At 37.3% G+C, this 17,050-nt stretch overlaps 2 protein-coding genes across 2 annotated transcripts in view; one reads left to right on the top strand and one right to left on the bottom strand.

The window, feature by feature from the left end:
• LOC100186594 (SH3 domain-binding protein 5-like) overlaps positions 1-17,050 on the bottom strand; it is a 26,003-nt gene continuing 8,953 nt past the window's right edge. Inside the window, exons 2-9 of the mRNA XM_002119936.5 lie at positions 8,271-8,406; positions 7,218-7,409; positions 6,622-6,809; positions 5,377-5,527; positions 2,911-3,121; positions 2,525-2,641; positions 2,313-2,468; positions 1-1,605 (exon numbers count right to left, since the gene is read on the bottom strand). Coding sequence (XP_002119972.1) covers positions 1,409-1,605; positions 2,313-2,468; positions 2,525-2,641; positions 2,911-3,121; positions 5,377-5,527; positions 6,622-6,809; positions 7,218-7,409; positions 8,271-8,318 — 1,260 coding nt within the window. The 5' untranslated portion in view covers positions 8,319-8,406 and the 3' untranslated portion in view covers positions 1-1,408. The remainder of the gene's footprint in view (positions 1,606-2,312; positions 2,469-2,524; positions 2,642-2,910; positions 3,122-5,376; positions 5,528-6,621; positions 6,810-7,217; positions 7,410-8,270; positions 8,407-17,050) is intronic.
• Positions 13,449-17,050, top strand: part of LOC100184217 — a 5,418-nt gene continuing 1,816 nt past the window's right edge. The window contains exons 1-5 of the mRNA XM_002120324.3: positions 13,449-13,567; positions 14,334-14,749; positions 15,141-15,459; positions 15,658-15,854; positions 16,631-16,797. Of these exons, the coding sequence (XP_002120360.1) occupies positions 13,498-13,567; positions 14,334-14,749; positions 15,141-15,459; positions 15,658-15,854; positions 16,631-16,797 (1,169 nt within the window). The 5' untranslated portion in view covers positions 13,449-13,497. The remainder of the gene's footprint in view (positions 13,568-14,333; positions 14,750-15,140; positions 15,460-15,657; positions 15,855-16,630; positions 16,798-17,050) is intronic.

Consider the following 17,050-nt stretch of genomic DNA (forward strand, 5'->3'; position numbering starts at 1 on the left):
TGCAAATTGGAAAAACCTTCACACCTTACGAAATATCTGTAAGCACAGCTGCAAGCATCTCACGGCCATTGTGAGCGTATCTTAATCATTTAAATAAAAAATACGACACAAATGTTGGGTTCTCTAAAGCACACTTACACTAGCAAGGTTATCATCTAAAAATTGTAATAAGACTTTATTTAAAACCAATGCAATATTTAACCATAACGTTCGCACTTGAGCTTTCCACTTAAAAGCTATAAGCCATCTCAAGAAAGATGACCCTTCGTCCTAAAGCTCAAATTCGTTTTGAACCTGATTGCCTCCGCACTTCGCTTTTAAAGCTCTAACAATTCTCGCCTGGAATATTTTGGGCAACAAAAAGTAGGAAAAAAGCGCGAAAACGTCGCTTACCGCACAATTATGAGGATAAGTCTTGTCTTTGGCGCACCGCACTTCTAAATTATTAAACACTGATGGAGCAAAAAGATCGGCTGGATTTGTGACCAAAAATTGTTCATTTCTTGTACGAAAAAACACTACAGATCAATAAGAACAAAGCAAGTCCTCTGCATTGGCGACGCGGCGCCGATTCCCCAGAAACTTTGACTTGTGACGTCACAAGACGCGCTGCTTCATTGGCACAAATGCTGTTTTTCTTCGCACATCACACGCTAAAGCGGCGTCGCGAATTACTAATTGGCCGTTTAGTGCCAGAAAGCATATTTAGAGTTTGTCCCTTTGTAGTTACGTACGTGTGCATGAATTTTTAAAAAGCTTGAATAATGCATGGTTATTTTTTGTTCGATATTCTATAGATTTGTACATTACTTACGACGAAATGAGTACATTCAACAAACAACGTATCATTATCTAACCCAAGAATCCGCATTATTATTTGGGGATTAGCGGAAACAAAATACTTTCTCTTGTTAGAAGAATAAACATTGCATAATATGTAGAAACTGATATAATCGTTAAATAAATATAACAAAGTCATGTTGGTCAAGAACATGTTTTAACGACTGCCGTTTTCTCAACATTTTGAAAATAAAAAAGTTGCATTCATTTATTCATACATGGTAACTCGTAATAAGCGGGCGCGAGGTGTATGAAACAGAACACTCGTGTTATGACGCCTGTGGTTGACCCGCCACACGAGACAAATATTGGCATTTACCTAATTATAAATGTCCTAGATTCGCTATTGAAAAAAATAATTATAGTAGTAGAGTGGGGGAAGATGGAACACTTTTTCAATCTATTTTCTCCTCCAATTTGGTAGTAAACAAAGGGTTATTTGGTTATTATGAGCTAAAGGTGTCCCATCTTCCCCCACCCTACTATATAATGTCTCTGAAAGAAAATACGCCATGGCCCTATTAGGCACATTTAGCCTTGATATGTCACATATTTCCCAACTCATTTATCAACATAAATCTTCGAAAATATCGTAATCCTGCGATTTGTCCTCGTTACCATTGGCAACCACGCCATGCAGGGTGTCATACGTCATAATGGTGGATTTGGCTGCTGAAGGTCGACGCAGGGCCGCTGGTTTGGGGGGTATCGCTGGCTTTTGGGGGGCTTGAGGGGCAAAAACGGGAGTTTCTTCTAATAGGGCATCTGTGTAGAAATTAATAAATTAGTATTGTATAATAATGTGAAATTATGTTATATTGAATACCAGCATGTTAAAATGCTAGTCTAACATGTTGTCGCTATAACCTGTCTTTTCGTTTCAAATATTTTTCTATCTTCACTCTACCGTAATCGAAGAGACAAAGAAAAGGTGTTATAATTATATTATTAATACAGCGAACTTAGTATTTTGGTGGTGAGAAACGACTCTGCTAAACTGACCTGTGTATATTACTAAATATACATGTTAATGTTGGCACTCATTATTTATTCGACCGATTTACGTATTCTTCCGGATTAAATCCATGTATGACGTCATTGGGTTGCGTCATGCTTTCGTCAAACATATGACGTCGAAAATGCCAATACGACGCGCCAAGAAAAATACAATATTAGATTATAATTTGACATTTATCTCCGAGGATGTTTTAAAACCTTAAAGGTTTAAAAGAATTTCGGCTACACTATATTTTAAATATGACGTCACAAAGGCTATTATGCAAATAAATCAGTTTACCAAGGGTCACAAAAACTGCCACTGTTGTTTTATGTCTTCGATGACTGCAATATTTTGCATGTGGAAAAGTTAAGCATAATCCTTTTATCCGCTGTGTTATGTTGGACACAAAACTACGGCCAGTTTTCCTGTAAAAATGTGTTGTCCAACTTTTATTGTTGTGGCCTTATCTCACCTTGTTTAGGTGGGGTCAGTTTCTTTCGTCTGTTTCTCCTTGTAACGGAACATGTGTCGTCATCAGCTGAGTTTGAGCTCACCTGACGTAAGACTTTGTGACGTGATAAATGACGTCGGACGACTCCCGGTGACGTCGACGATGACGTACGTCCACCTTAAAAAAATGACGTAAACATAGTTGTGACGACATATAATGACGTCATCACTCACTGCTGGCGCTAGTGTCACTCTCATCCCAGTCCTCGTCAGATCCGCTCAAACTGACGTCACTGTCTACGTCATTAAAAGAGAAAGTTTCGAGATCTGCCTCGAGATCATCAATGTTTTCTGTGATGGAGGGAAAAGGTTTACAAACCTAAACGAATGTAACTTGTTTATCCTCGCATGGTGGGGCAAGTATAGTCGCCATAACACGGGTGTCATGTTTCATACACCTCGTGCCAGCTTACGAGTTACCACGTATTGACGTATATATATAACTTTGCGGAAAAATGAATGTAACTTATTTATCTTTGCGTGACGGGCAACCACAGTTGTTATAATACAAAGGTGTTTGGTTTTAGTCTTGTCTTAAAAACTCCTTAAACCGTCTTTACCATAATCCTTTGGTCCGGTAAGATCTAGCTCGGTGTAAGATGATGTGGAATCAACTTCGTCGTCGAGTTCGCGCAGAATTTCCTCGGAGGCGATTTTCCTCCTCTCGTGAATCTCCTGCGATATCATCCCGAGTCTCGCAAGAGCTTCGCGATATTTCGCTTTTGAATCCTCGATTTTTCGACTCAGTTCATCAACTTTTTGGCGTTGTTGCTGGTGATAGATTGGAAGCGAAACGTTATCGTCATGCTGTGACAGTTGATTCTGATACAGTATCAGTCATACACTGTATGACTTGACATTTATTTGTTTGAAATTTGACTTAGACCTCATTTTTTTGCTAAAACATGAACAAGAAAAAGTGTAAAACAAGTTGTGTTTGACAGTAAATAGAATAAATGATACTGTATTTTTTATTAAAATGTTTTTATAATTTAAAAAAATGCCTATACACCTCATCTAACTGTAGTGTGAAGTTTATACAGCCGGTAAAGGTTCATTATACTGCAAGTTTACAATGAATAAACGAAATAGATTTTATTGGATTCAATTCCAAAGGTTCGGTCCTGTACATTAGGAAAGGTTTCGATCGTTAAATTGAGTGACAACAGGGTTTCGCAATGCCATAATAATACGCCCTCTATGGGGTAACGTGTGTCGATAAACTCGTTTGCAAGCTTTGTACGACATGTTGGAATACTTGGTGGGGTAATCCTCGGTTTACAAGACACGCGCTAATGTGACATTGATTTAGTTTTTATATTCCTGGAACAAATCTCCAAAAAGGAAGAAACTTTATTTTTGAACAGTTTTATCAGTTTTTAATAAAAAATGAAAAAAGAAAGCTGAAATCCCGTTGTTTTGATTTAATTTTTTGTGTGGTGAGATATGCTTGTTGGTGGTTTATATTTAACTTTTATTTCGTTTTCGGGAAAACAAACAACAAAAACATCGATTAAGTTAGTTGTGGACGGCTGCTAAAATCAGTTAAGACGAATTGTGGAGAATATATGTGAATGTAACACATATAAATCGCGTGATTAACAAGCATAATTACGAACAGATAAATAGCAGGGTGGGGGAAGATGGGACACCTTTCACTCTATATTATCGTTCCATTTAGTAGTAAAAAAAGGACATTTAAAGAATTATAGAACCATATCCTCACGACTCCTATAGACCGTTGTCAATTGTTTAAAACACGATCAGGATATTTGGATATTATGTGCTAAAGGTGTGTCTCGTCTTTCCCCATATATAATGTAGTTAATGGCTCTTACAGTTCTCGGGCGTATTAAACACATACTGTTACCGGAAATACGGCAGAAAGACGAAAACAGTAACGTTCAACTACATTAATACGTGCTATTCACTTTCATATTTTAATATATGATCGAAAGATACATGAATTAATTAAAGGAAAATAATTACATCAACGAAGGCCATATCATCGTGCATCGCACGCGAAGCTTACGGTATGATGCTATCTCGCGTGTTCTGTATTTTTGGATCATAGCATACATTATTAAAGTTGTTTCACACTTAGTTTACTTAAAAGGCTTATCAGCAAACAGGGCCAGCGAAAGATACTTATCCAACAGTCTCGGGCGAAAGCCGTGCTATTATAAAACGGGTAAGCACAAGTCTGTTTAGTCTATTTATAGGACAAGCTGTATAAGCGTAGACTATACACCCGACCACACGCCAAAATTCCAAATTCACTGTCTAGATAATTAGGCAGTCAGTAAAAATGTAGACCACATAATAAATTAAACATAAAAGCTTTCAAATATATTCAATTCCATTTTATATCAATGCAGAAACGTGAAATAATGACACCTTGCCAATTCTTTAACAATATAGATTATTATAGATTATGATTTAATTTGGAGATATATAGTAGGGTGGAGAAATAGTAAGAAAAGAACATACATTTTCTCATTCCATTATAGTAAACAAAGAACATACAAAGAATTATAAAACCGTATCCTCACGACTCGTTTTTAATTGTTTAAAACACGATCATCTAGACATTATGTGCTAAATGTGTCCCATCTTCCCACAGTACTATATATGAAAAACTGTTTGTAAAAATGAGAATCTCACATCTATGATTAGCCACAAAAGGTGCAGTGATATATACATAAAACATGGGGTAATGGGCCAATCTTGGCCTAAATCCTAGGACATAGGGCGTGCACTCGTGGGCCTTACACACATAGAATAGAATCCATAAAACACAGGTTGATATTTTGTATATAAACTTTTAAGTATATTACTGTGGGGTAAGATGAGACATATTTAGCAAATAATATCTTGATCGTGTTTTAACAACGGTCTATGGGAGTCGCGTGACGATACGTTTTTAATTCTTTGAATGTTCTTTGTTTACTTCCAAATGGGACGAGAAAATAGAATGGTAAGGTGTCCCATCTTCCCCCACCCACTATACAGCCGCACAAACACACCTGAAGAGAAAGTTCCAGTTTTTCTTTAGTTTCGAAGTAGACACGGCTTCTAGATGTTGAACGTTTGTGTTTCGATTTGATTTTTTGGGCTTTTTGATCCAGGTATTCATATCTGCGAGCAGCTTGCTGGTGAATGCGCTGGCTTCGTGTTCTGTATACATTCAATATAAGGAGATGTTGATATGTGCTGGTTATAGATTGTGATATTTTACACAAGTTTAATTGTACTGTAACTGGGAATTCTATGCCCACTGTTGACAAAATGAAAATTTGGTGAAAATTTGTATATAACTTGTTAGCATCAAACTATCAGTTCCACATGGAAAATAATTGGTATATTAGGGCGGGGGAAGACGGGACACCTTTAGCACATAATAACCAAGTACCCTAATCGTGTTTTAAACAATTAACAACGGTCTATGAGAGTCGTGGGGATACGGTTTTATAATTCTTAAATGCTCTTTGTTTACTACCAAATGGGACAAGAAAATAAAAAGGTGTCCCATCTTCCCCCAACCTACTATATATTAGGTGAAATTGTTTTATCTTATTGACCCAAATAAAAAGTGCGATGTTATAACTATAGAGAAGTAGCAATGTATAATATATAAGACAATGTATATATAACAAAGGGTTGGCTAAAGTATATATCGGGCTAATTACCCGCAAATTAGTTTGTAAGTTATTCCCACGGGTGTGTATAAGTTACAACAACCTAAAATGGCGGTATTTTACGAACGTTGGCGTTTTACTAATTGCGACCTAATGCAGTTTTTATTGCACGCAAGATTCCAATCTTTATTTGAAGAAATGTGACAGTATTCCGAAAACAGCTCAAAATTATTTAAAAGTCATCGGTTTTTCACATCGATGCGGATTCAATACGTCATAAGCTGAAAACCTCCGTTCGCATAATTAATAAAGCGTAGAGAATGTAATTAAGCGCGATCGTTCGTTATGTCCAACGAAACGAAGACACCCGGGAGTTTTTACGTCTTTTTAAATCTATGATATCGGATATTTGCTCAACGGAAATCGAAGATCGGGAAAATGTAAAATCCGGCCGCAGATTGGTTCGAGTGGCCCCGCCGATCAATTAACGAGGCTCTCGAGAATCAAGTTTTCTCGCTCCGATCACGCGAGACTATAATTAAAAATAGCAGCTCGCACGTCACTGTAAGTAAAGTGCGTTGCTTAAAAGGGGGGGATGCACGTCACAAGCGGCAGTGTCACGTCATAATCGACCTGTCTGCCTCCGCTGCCATGAATCTTTCAGTTTGTAGATTGAGCATCTCCTGCCAAGCAGCGTCGACCTCTTGCCCTGGGAATTCTTGAAGTCGTTGCTCTGCCAAGGAAATCGTTTCCTTTGCTGCTCTGTGAATCCCGTTCGATTTCTGGAAGTTGTGGACCGCTCGCAAGAGGGCGCTGTGTGCCTGTGTAAATAAGTGATATATTTGTAAAACAATATTTTTAAAAAACGCAAAAGCCTGTGGCCCATGAGATGTGTGAAACAAAACATCCCTGCAGTAACGACTACCGTTGCCTCGCCAAGCGAGGATAAATAGCGACATTTGTTCGTTCATGACAGTCACATATACTTTGCAAACCATTTTACGTGGTACCAAAGAAGAAAAAAATTAAATCTATGTATAGTAGGGTGGGGGGAAATGGGACACCTTTTCATTCGTTTTTTTTTGGTAGTATAAACAAAGAACATTCACAAAATTATAACATTGTATCCTCACGACTTCCAACGACTGTTGTTAATTGTTAAAAACACAGTCATTACCAAAAAAACGATACAAATAACAAAAGTTGCGCCAAGATGCAGTTTAGCCAACCTGTTTTGCTTGTTTAGCTGCGTCATAGTAAGGCCTGGCTCTCTCGATCCACCTAGAGTATTTCTTTCCCAATGTAGATATCTGCTGGGTGGCGTAGGAGAGTAAATTCTTGAATTTTAATCTTTCTTCTGAGATTTCGAGCTCGAGGCTGTTTATTCGATCGGTGCACTGGTTCATGGTCTCTAGCTCGCCCTGGCAAAGAAAATTAGATAAAAAAATAACTTTAAGACAAACTTTAGGTTATAAAAAGAGACAAAACTTTGTAAAGAAACTAATACTATTTTTTCTGGAAAATTTTTGATATTTCAAATGTTGTGATATGTTAATTAACAAAATGTTAGAACTCCAACTGTGCATAAAGTGAAACCGTTTTATGGTGCAACCTCTGAGCTATGATTTATTGCGTTTGTATTAGTGTAAAAGTAGTTGCGCCACCAAAACACACTACAGTACACAACAAGGCAAGACCGAAAGTCAACAAACCAACCAAATAAATTACTTGCAGCATACGCTGTGTTTGGCCCAACATTATAACTGATTGCCTGAAAACGTTTCTAAACGTTTCTGGCACCAAAGACACGAGACAAATTTCCTATACAAAGTCGGGAATTTTTCCGGAAACGTCACAGAAATTATTTATTACATCACAATGCATTAGTCTAGAGTACATTTTTATACCAGTGGCGTAAAACCATTTTTTTCTTTTCAAACATTAAATCACGTTACATTTAAGACAAGTACAGAATTGATTTATTGGCCAAACAAATACATCTCAATTCTTACTGACAGTACATTATATTGCCGTAATGGACACCGCCATCTAACGACCATAATCGTTCATTTGAGGCATAAAGAAAAATGTCCCTACAGACTCGATCGACACCAGGAGTATAAAAGATCCCAATCTGGTATAGGTGGGGTAATATGGTACATCTTTTTACGTTATCGTCCAATTTCACAGTAAACACATTACTTTCAATACTTTACAGTATATTGCATATCACAATACTGGATGATACGAAAACAACAGTTATACTTATTAATGTTAGTTACCTGTACACGAGGATCTAGACCTTCTTCTTCTTTACTTTGGTCGTCCATGTTAAATATAGCAATGCAAACAAAACAGGAAACAGGCACAGCTGTATAGCTTCACTACAAACCTATTCTAAAGTCTAAGTTGAATCCACTAAAATATAAATGACAAAACAAATTTGAGCATATTAATACATGCATAAACGAATAAACCCACTAGGTAACCATTTTCACAGAAAACGCAGGCACGACTGTAAATAGGTTCGCCACGAAACCTATACAGGCTCTTAACTAAGTTGAATCTACCAAAATATAAACAGCTAACTTTATAAATCTCCGACGGATAACAAAACTGCCTACGTTAAAGTTAATCAATATTCCAGCATATGGTTCACGCTTAATGCAAGGCTACAATAACATAAACACCTTCAGTACTTTATAACAATATAAATCAAATACGCTGATCAATTGTAAATTACAAACCGAGCCGATGTTGCACAAAGTACCGAGTAAATGGATAACTTGTGCCAGGCAGAGAATGCAATTCAATTGTGACGTCATAATAATATCCGTGCAGCGACACGCACGATTGCGTCTTGCAGGCGACGTTTGTTTCCGAGATCATTAATTGAGGTTGTGACGGCATAATGCGAACGATTTGTTAAACTTAAATACAGTGGCGCGCTGGATAATTACACCAGTTTCCTATACGGATGAATATGCAAAGTCGCTGTATATTGTTGGGCTATAATTAAAACGTAAGTCCGTTTCAGAATGCAAACAAATATATGGGTTTAAAATGCGACAAGGGCACCCAAAATTATTTTATTATTATTTAAGTTGGCATATATATATAGTACTGTGGGGTAAGACGGGACACCTTTATCACATATTATTCAAATATCCCGAGCCTGTTTTGAACAATTAACAACTGTCTATGAGAGTCGTGAGGATACGGTTTATAATTTTTTTAAGGTTTGCGTTTACTACTAAATGATACAAGAAAATAGAATGAAAAGGTGTCTCATTTCTCCACCCTACTATAAGTATGTGAACTTTTAACCCGTTTTTAAATTGTTGACCCGTTATGTGCGGATTGCATATGTAAGTCCATTCATTAATAAAGGTTACGGTATTTTAACCTATATTGTATACGCACCTTGTATATACGCAGGTACTACACTGAGACTTTAATCTAAACAAGCCTTTATTTTGTAAACAATGTCAGCTCAGGGCTTAGGGGCTTAGGGGCGAAGGGCAGTCGCGTGCCCGACCACATAAATATAGCATTAACAACGACAAACAATTGAAAACAACGATTTTAGATGTTGCTATAATTGGTGGTAGTTATATACGGACAATTGCATTTTGGTGACTCAGACTTTTGTTTGCATTTTATTCATATTTTAACGATGGTTATAAAATTAAAGGCGAGGGCACATTTCTTCGAAATAAAAATAACTATTTACAGTTAAGAACAGATGAGAGGTATTTAACGCAAGATTCGCATTTTAAATGGTTTTACAATTACTTTTTGAACTGCATCACAGAACCAGTGCTCGTGAGCCCCACAATACATAAAGAACGCCAAATAGTAGATGGGGTAATATGGGATACCGTTAGTTCTTATATCCCACATTTTCTGGTCGTGTTTTAAACTATTAACAACGCTGTATTAGAGTAGCGGGGCCATACGGCTATTGTACAATTATTCTTTGTTACTACCAAATGCGTCGCGAGAAAAGAGAAGAAAAACTTGTCCCATCTTACCCCAACGTAATGCATACGTGTAAACAAGTACAAAGAAGTTTCCGTCTTCCTAGTAAAGAAACTGATTTAACGCTAGCGATTAGAAACTGGTTATAAATTTAGGGTTCAATAAAGCGGGACAGATTTACGGTTCTAAAATTTAATTTATGAAAGTTAAAGGAAGTATTAAAACGAGATAATTTCCTTTTAGGAATCAATAATTTTTCAGTTAAATTGAATTCGATGATTTCTCCCGTATTTATAATCAGTTTGACGAAATTTATAATTTTCGCTTTTCGGTGAAGTTTACAGTTAAAATCACTTGGCGTGTAACTGAACTTTGCGCAGGAAGTAAAGTATATACGAGTGCGTGTTAGTTATTATCGCAGTTATACGGTAAATGTCGCTGGGAAAACGAGCAGTTTTAGTCGTCGATTTTACTCGAAAAGTTGCGACGCAGTAAGTCGCAGTAATTATCATCATGGGCCGGGGGAATTGTGGTGTTATTAACTACTTAGCTCTTGTGTATGGGCGGCAACGTTCGCGCCGTGGTTAATTACGGTATGAGGATGTAACAACGCCGGTTGTTACGTCATAAAACATTATCACTGGGCGGAATTGTAGAATGAACTTCAACTTTACGGTGGAGGCTTATGAACTCACAAACATGGTTGTTACGTCATAAAGAAAGTAAGGTTAAATGGTCAAGTGCATCCGCAATACACTAATTGTAATTGGTTTATGGCAAGGTGATATAGATCAGTGAAATAAGTAGGATTATAGAGGCAGAAAGAAGTATTGTGATAGTGCGAGCGTTGGGAACATATATAGACTGAAGAGGGATAAAAAGCGAGGATTTGAACTCGATAGATTTAGTTAGTGACAAAAAGTCTACAATACGGCGGTAAGCAGATTTTTGGAATAACCATCGACGAACTGCAAGATAGACGTTCGTAATCTTTAGGGCGTTCATGTCCACGCCTATTTCATCTGCTGTTTACGACGAATCTTCTATTGAGTTGTGATTTGCTGGGCGTTTAGTTTCGTTCGCGCAACTTCACTGTCACGTTGCAACGCCAATTGTGACGTCATGTTAGAAGTACATTTTTACAGCTTGATACACCGCGTCGGAGCAAATTTGCTTGTATGTACAGCCGCGTGCTGCCATGTATAAACAGTAAATAAACGACGTTTGAAGTAGGCAACAGTCTTTCAAATAACTGGGAGTAAAAAGACACCTGGTTGCAGTTAATAAGACAGATTTAGAGATTTTAAAACACCTTTTCGGAACTGAGGTATTACCGTCGAAATGAATACGAGTCAAAACAGTTAGACTTAGAAAGTTTGAGTTGAATATGTGGAGTCAAGTTAAGAAAACAATAATTTAAACGAAGGTTAATTTGTATAACCGGTGATTTGGGCCAGTGACGAATACGTTAGGTCGTTTGTAGAATAATGACAGCTTCTGGAAGATGATTCGAGTGCTTTTCCACGACGCAGTGACCTTGGTTGAAACATTAATTCGTAGTTAATAGGAATTTTTAAAAAGTACGCTGTTGGTAACCTGCCACAGCAGTGTTACCTATAGATTTTAAAGCCTAAAAAACAGATGATATTCAATACGAAATTAGCAGTATGCTTAAGAAGGATATTGGAAAATTTAGATCGGAAACACTGTTTTTTTGTCTGGAAACACTGAAATGTTGATTCGTCAGGCCCAGCCCAACGATGTGACCGCAAAGCGAATAATTACCGGTTTCAGGCAGAAACTAGCGTGTCTTTTTTATTCGTTCGTCTCACGGACAGAATCGGTTGTTTATTCGAAATTAATTTTCCGCGATGTTTCGACGGAGTGACACAGAATAGATTTTGCAAGTGCTCGATGAGTTTTGTTTACGAAAATAGCGCTTAAATGGCGTGGGAGACATGCCAGCATGTGTGTGTGGTTTTATATCGGTTCGGTGGAAGTTCAATCAAAAGAGAAAAAATAATTAGATCAGCGAGCGTAATTGAAGATAATAGAGTTTTTGAAAGGTAAAAAGGCGAGCATACTTTAGAATGTTTATATATGAAAAGATATTAATATTGAACTTTACTTTGAACTTGAAGTTAAGCGGGCAGGAGTTCTACAACTGTAAATGTGTGGAATAAAATAGATAAGAAATCATGTTTACCTCAAGTACAACATTGAAAGTGAAATTTAATGTCTTTAAAAAGTTTGATGTCTTCGAAGATATACCACAATATAGTTTATGTATACTAATGGAATCATTCGTGGTAAAAGTCATTATAAAGTAACAAAAATGTTTAGAGTGCAGTGGCCAATGTATAGGGGTATACGCATTGAAAGCTGTTACGAAATAGGGCTTTTTGCTTAATAGTAATCCAGTGAAAGATAGATATCGCGCTGGTGTAACAGGAGACATGCAATGACACGCTTTCGACCAAACTGAAATATTCATAAAGGTAAATAGAAAGAAACATACCAATATGGCCAAATGTTTAGTCTGGTGGCCATGGCGGGCCAGAATGATTATCTCGGCACAAGGAACACAAAAGCAAAAGTCGGATTATCGTGTTGTTTAGGAAAACTGCAAAATGCCCTTAAGCCTATATTGTTCTACATTTTCTACACTTGCCAGGCAGGTTAAATAATGACTGGAATTAAACTGACTTTCGATCATTTTGACATATGGTAAAAAGATGAGGGTGTTCTGTTGCAATTTAATCTATGTATAACTACGTAATAGTGAAGTCTATTTTATTGTGATATCTCAAAAGAACGGCATTGTAATAAAGTGTAATTGTAGACTCCAACTCAAAACCAAATGCAATTTTCGGGACGATTAGTGCAAAGCATACCTGAATAAAAATGTTAGTATTAAATAAATGAATGAATGTAACTTGCTTTATCATCGCGTGACCGGAAAACGACATCGTTATAACACGGGTGTTCATACACTTCGTACCAGTTTACGAGTCATCACGTATGTTACTTTGCAAAGATTTCATACCACAAGACAGCGGTCATGCCTTGTTTAGATAATGCACAACCAGCACAATTAATATCTATGGAGGAACGCACGGGTTATGCGATCCACTTAAACGAGACCATCACACTTGAACTGAAGCCGTCAATGCTTCTAGATTAAAACGAACGAACCTGCCCGTCGGGTTTTCGACACAGCAGGTATTCGTCTATGTCGCCATACACTGCAGCAAATGCCATGCGCACATGCAGTGTAATTTGTCAAATCAATTCCCGTTTTGACACTAAACCGGTTTAAATGATAGGGATTCGCGTTCGACAGTGCTCATAACTGTCGTAATTATGTCGAAACAAATCATATTGTTACGTACGAGTTACGCCGTATTATGAGTATACCATTAACTTGTACACGCGTTAGTACAAACAAATGCTATCATTGTTATATTATTTATTAAATTTATCTTTTGTATCATTACAGATCGTTAGGTTTTAAATAGAATAGTAGACATGAATGCTGTTCGGGCACTTCTGGCCATTTTGTTATCTGTAGGATGCAATACAGTGTATGGGTTTCAAGGTGAGACCGTGTTATGTAGAAGAAAATTAAGTTTCAAGTTCTAACCACGCCACATTCCTGTGTGAGCTTTAGTGGGAAAGTATTGAACAAATTGACATTGAATGAGTTTAGCGGTTGGCCGATGGCATTTATGGGTTTCTAATTTGTTTAATTAACGCATAATGTGCTGGGCGTCTGTAAGTAACGTTAAACAGTGTATATACATTGACTGGGAAGCAATAGCCTTTACATGTATAGTAATGCGGGAGAAGATGCGACACCTTTTCATTCTATTTTCTCGTCACATTTGGTAGCAAACAAAGAACATTCAAATAATCATAGAACCGTATTCTCCCGACTCCCATATACGGTTGTTAATTGTTCAAAACACGATCTAAATATTTGGTTATTACGTGCTAAAGGTGTCCCATCTTCCCCAACCCTACTATATTTAAAGGAGTTTGAACATAAGTTACCAAATATATCACTTTTCATCATTTAGTAAATACTCTTTGAACTACACATTTTAAAATTCAATCATGTTTTGCCGTTTCTTTTTGTTTAAATATTTATTTCGTTTTTTTATGTAAACGTGTAAAGGCCATAACTTAACCGAGGTGTACCTGCCATGTTCAAAATAGTGAAATTGTTAAAAGTTGTTGTATTACATTAGAACATAACAATTTTAAAACAATCATATTGTCTATAAAGACACTGATCGAGCTGTTTTGCTTGAAAACTATACCGTAAAGTCAATATATTTTAAAAGCATACTTTTTACAAATAGGGTTTCATCGGGACGTCCTGAATCTACCCAACGTCACCGATTTTCAAGTGACGTCACAAGCTGTTCCTACGTCATCACTTGCTTGGACAAGCGATGACGTTATCCAATCTCCTCTAACGTCACTGACGATGTGCGTTTGGGCGAAATCTACGAATCTAAAACAAACTGGAACGATTGTAGCGTACACAATAGACAACAGAGTGGAATTCGCGCTTTTGGCTTTTAAGTCACCTTCGGCAAGTGACACTTCCAATTATGACGTATATCTCGTCGTTTCGGGTCGCCGCATGTCGCGGTCAGTGCAGTTACGTATGGATGACGTCAGATGGCATCACGTGTGCGTGACGTGGGAGGCTGAAGGAATATTCCGTGCGTTTATGGACCAGACCCTTATTGAAGAAATGAATGATCTGCCGGTAAGTTTATACCTGGAATTATAAGTTTGTTTACCCGTATTTTGTTCCTGTTTAGTCAACTTTTTATAATATAACCTGTATACGTCGAAGTTCGGTCGAATACAAAATAAACCGCCTTACAAACCATCAATTCGAATGTATAGTAGGGTGAGGGAAGATGGGACACCTGTTTATTCTATTTTCTCGTTTAATTTGGTGGTAAACAAAGAACATTCAAAGAATTATAAAACCGTATTCTCACAACTCCCATAGACCGTTGTTAATCGTTTAGGATATTTGGATATTACGTGCTAAAGGTTTCCCATCTTCCCCCACCCTAATATACATAAAAAAAATCCATTCTTTTTTAATAGCGCATCAAACTTTATTCACTTCTGAACTTTATTCACAGGTTGCTGAGATATTACCTGGGGGACGATTTTACTTTGGAACTACTTTAAAAACGAACAACACAAGCCAAGAAAATGTCGTACCATTTGTTGGGAAACTCACTGGCTTTTCACTGTGGAATACTTCGCTCGATTTCGCAGCGATAAGGGCGCTCGGGGATTGCAACGCGTTTAACGAGAAGCAACTTTTGGGTCGAGATATTCAAAACACGACCGCTGTATTAACTACTGGTTCTCGGGCAAATCTCATCTACGAGTGGTCTCCAGTCGTGATGACGTATTCATGGCCGGCAAGCTTCTACCCCAACGAAGACGTGTGTGGTAAGAATTTAATAAAATTATAAACTTGAAGTAGTTTCACCTTGATAAGGACGACCTGAATTCGACGTCGAAACGTCGGGCAGCAATATTAAAATTCTGGCCGAAAAATCCAGTGGCAGTAACAGCCAACAGTATACATTAAAGTAGTTAATGCAAACAGTATGTTTTATGAATAATTATACGTCTACCACAATATAGGAAACGAAGTGACAGTCGACTGTGGCCATCGTCACATGCTGATATCACTGTCCAGTGCAAGACCAATGTCGCTGGACATTCCAAGGTCCGAACTTCACCTTGATGACGTAGCCTGCGTGCCAACCGCAAGAGGGCGGGAAGGAGAACATTACGTGTTCGAGCTGAGAGATTTTGCGTCGTGTGGGACAACTAGGACGGTAGGTGCCATCAAAATGGTATACAATTTAAATACAAACAAACTACAAAATGGGCGTTTGTGGCTTAATTAAACCTTGTACCATAAAAGTGCAATTTTTAAATTGTTAGCGAATAGATATATATTATGTGGTACTTTTCCCTAAGCTATAAAGTAAAGTGTTCGGAAAAGAGCTGATTCACTAATTCTCAACAGACAGTTAAGTATTTCGGGCAATTAAGTATGACATAACAGTTCACACTAGTGTTCGTGTGCACCGTCAGCCAATTGGGATATTATTACACCATGAAGACAACTGTTCTAAATTTGACGAGAAAGAAACAAGCTCATTCAGATTCGACGACGTTGAAAAATAACATGTTTTAATATTTTAAAGCTGGTTTTGTATGTGTATTTGGGGAGGACATAAAATATTTATATCTGGAGTGAACACTTGATAAGTAGCTTACGTTTTAAGGTTGAAGAAGTAGGTGCTACGAAATATTGCAATAATTGCCAGCAGCTGCAAGCACGGAAAGTTATAATTATAGCGAAAAACTACTGATTTCGCAAGTGGTTAAAGGTGCCGAAAAACAACAACAACATAAACCGATAAATTAAAAAACATGACGTAACCGCTAAAGTACTATTTCGGTCTGTTGTTTTGTATTTTTGGGTCGATGGTATAATTTAAAGGTTTTAAGTTTTGACGAATGAAAAGATTAAGATTCACAAAAAGTGATTCACTAGATTACGTCACAGCCTGATTAATATGTCATAATACTTTAATTGTTGCAGGTGTCGGACACGGAAGTAATCTACACGAACCACGTGAGCAATATGAACAGAGAAGCAAGCGTCGTGTTTATAGGATACACTTACAGCTCTCAAATTCGATGTCACTACCCTATTGACCTAACAGTGACAATGCGACGTCTTTCTACAGGAGCAAAAGAAGGTCTTGTGTAAGTTCAAAAAAGATAGCCTGGTTTTGCATCCAATGACAAAGAAATTTACATTTTTAAACAAAATGCAAATCAGATATTGTTAACTAAGTTATCAATTTGCGTATAAGTAAAATACGATTTGCATCAACAGCAGCATTGCCATATTTGACTCGAAAACTGTTCCAAATAAAAATCCACCTCTATACATACATCGCCATTTGTTTAACACATTTTGAATTTTTGCACATATGACCAAATACATAGCTTAATC

Source organism: Ciona intestinalis, chromosome 2 (genome assembly GCF_000224145.3).
Source record: "Ciona intestinalis chromosome 2, KH, whole genome shotgun sequence".
Classification (NCBI taxonomy): Eukaryota; Metazoa; Chordata; class Ascidiacea; order Phlebobranchia; family Cionidae; genus Ciona; species Ciona intestinalis.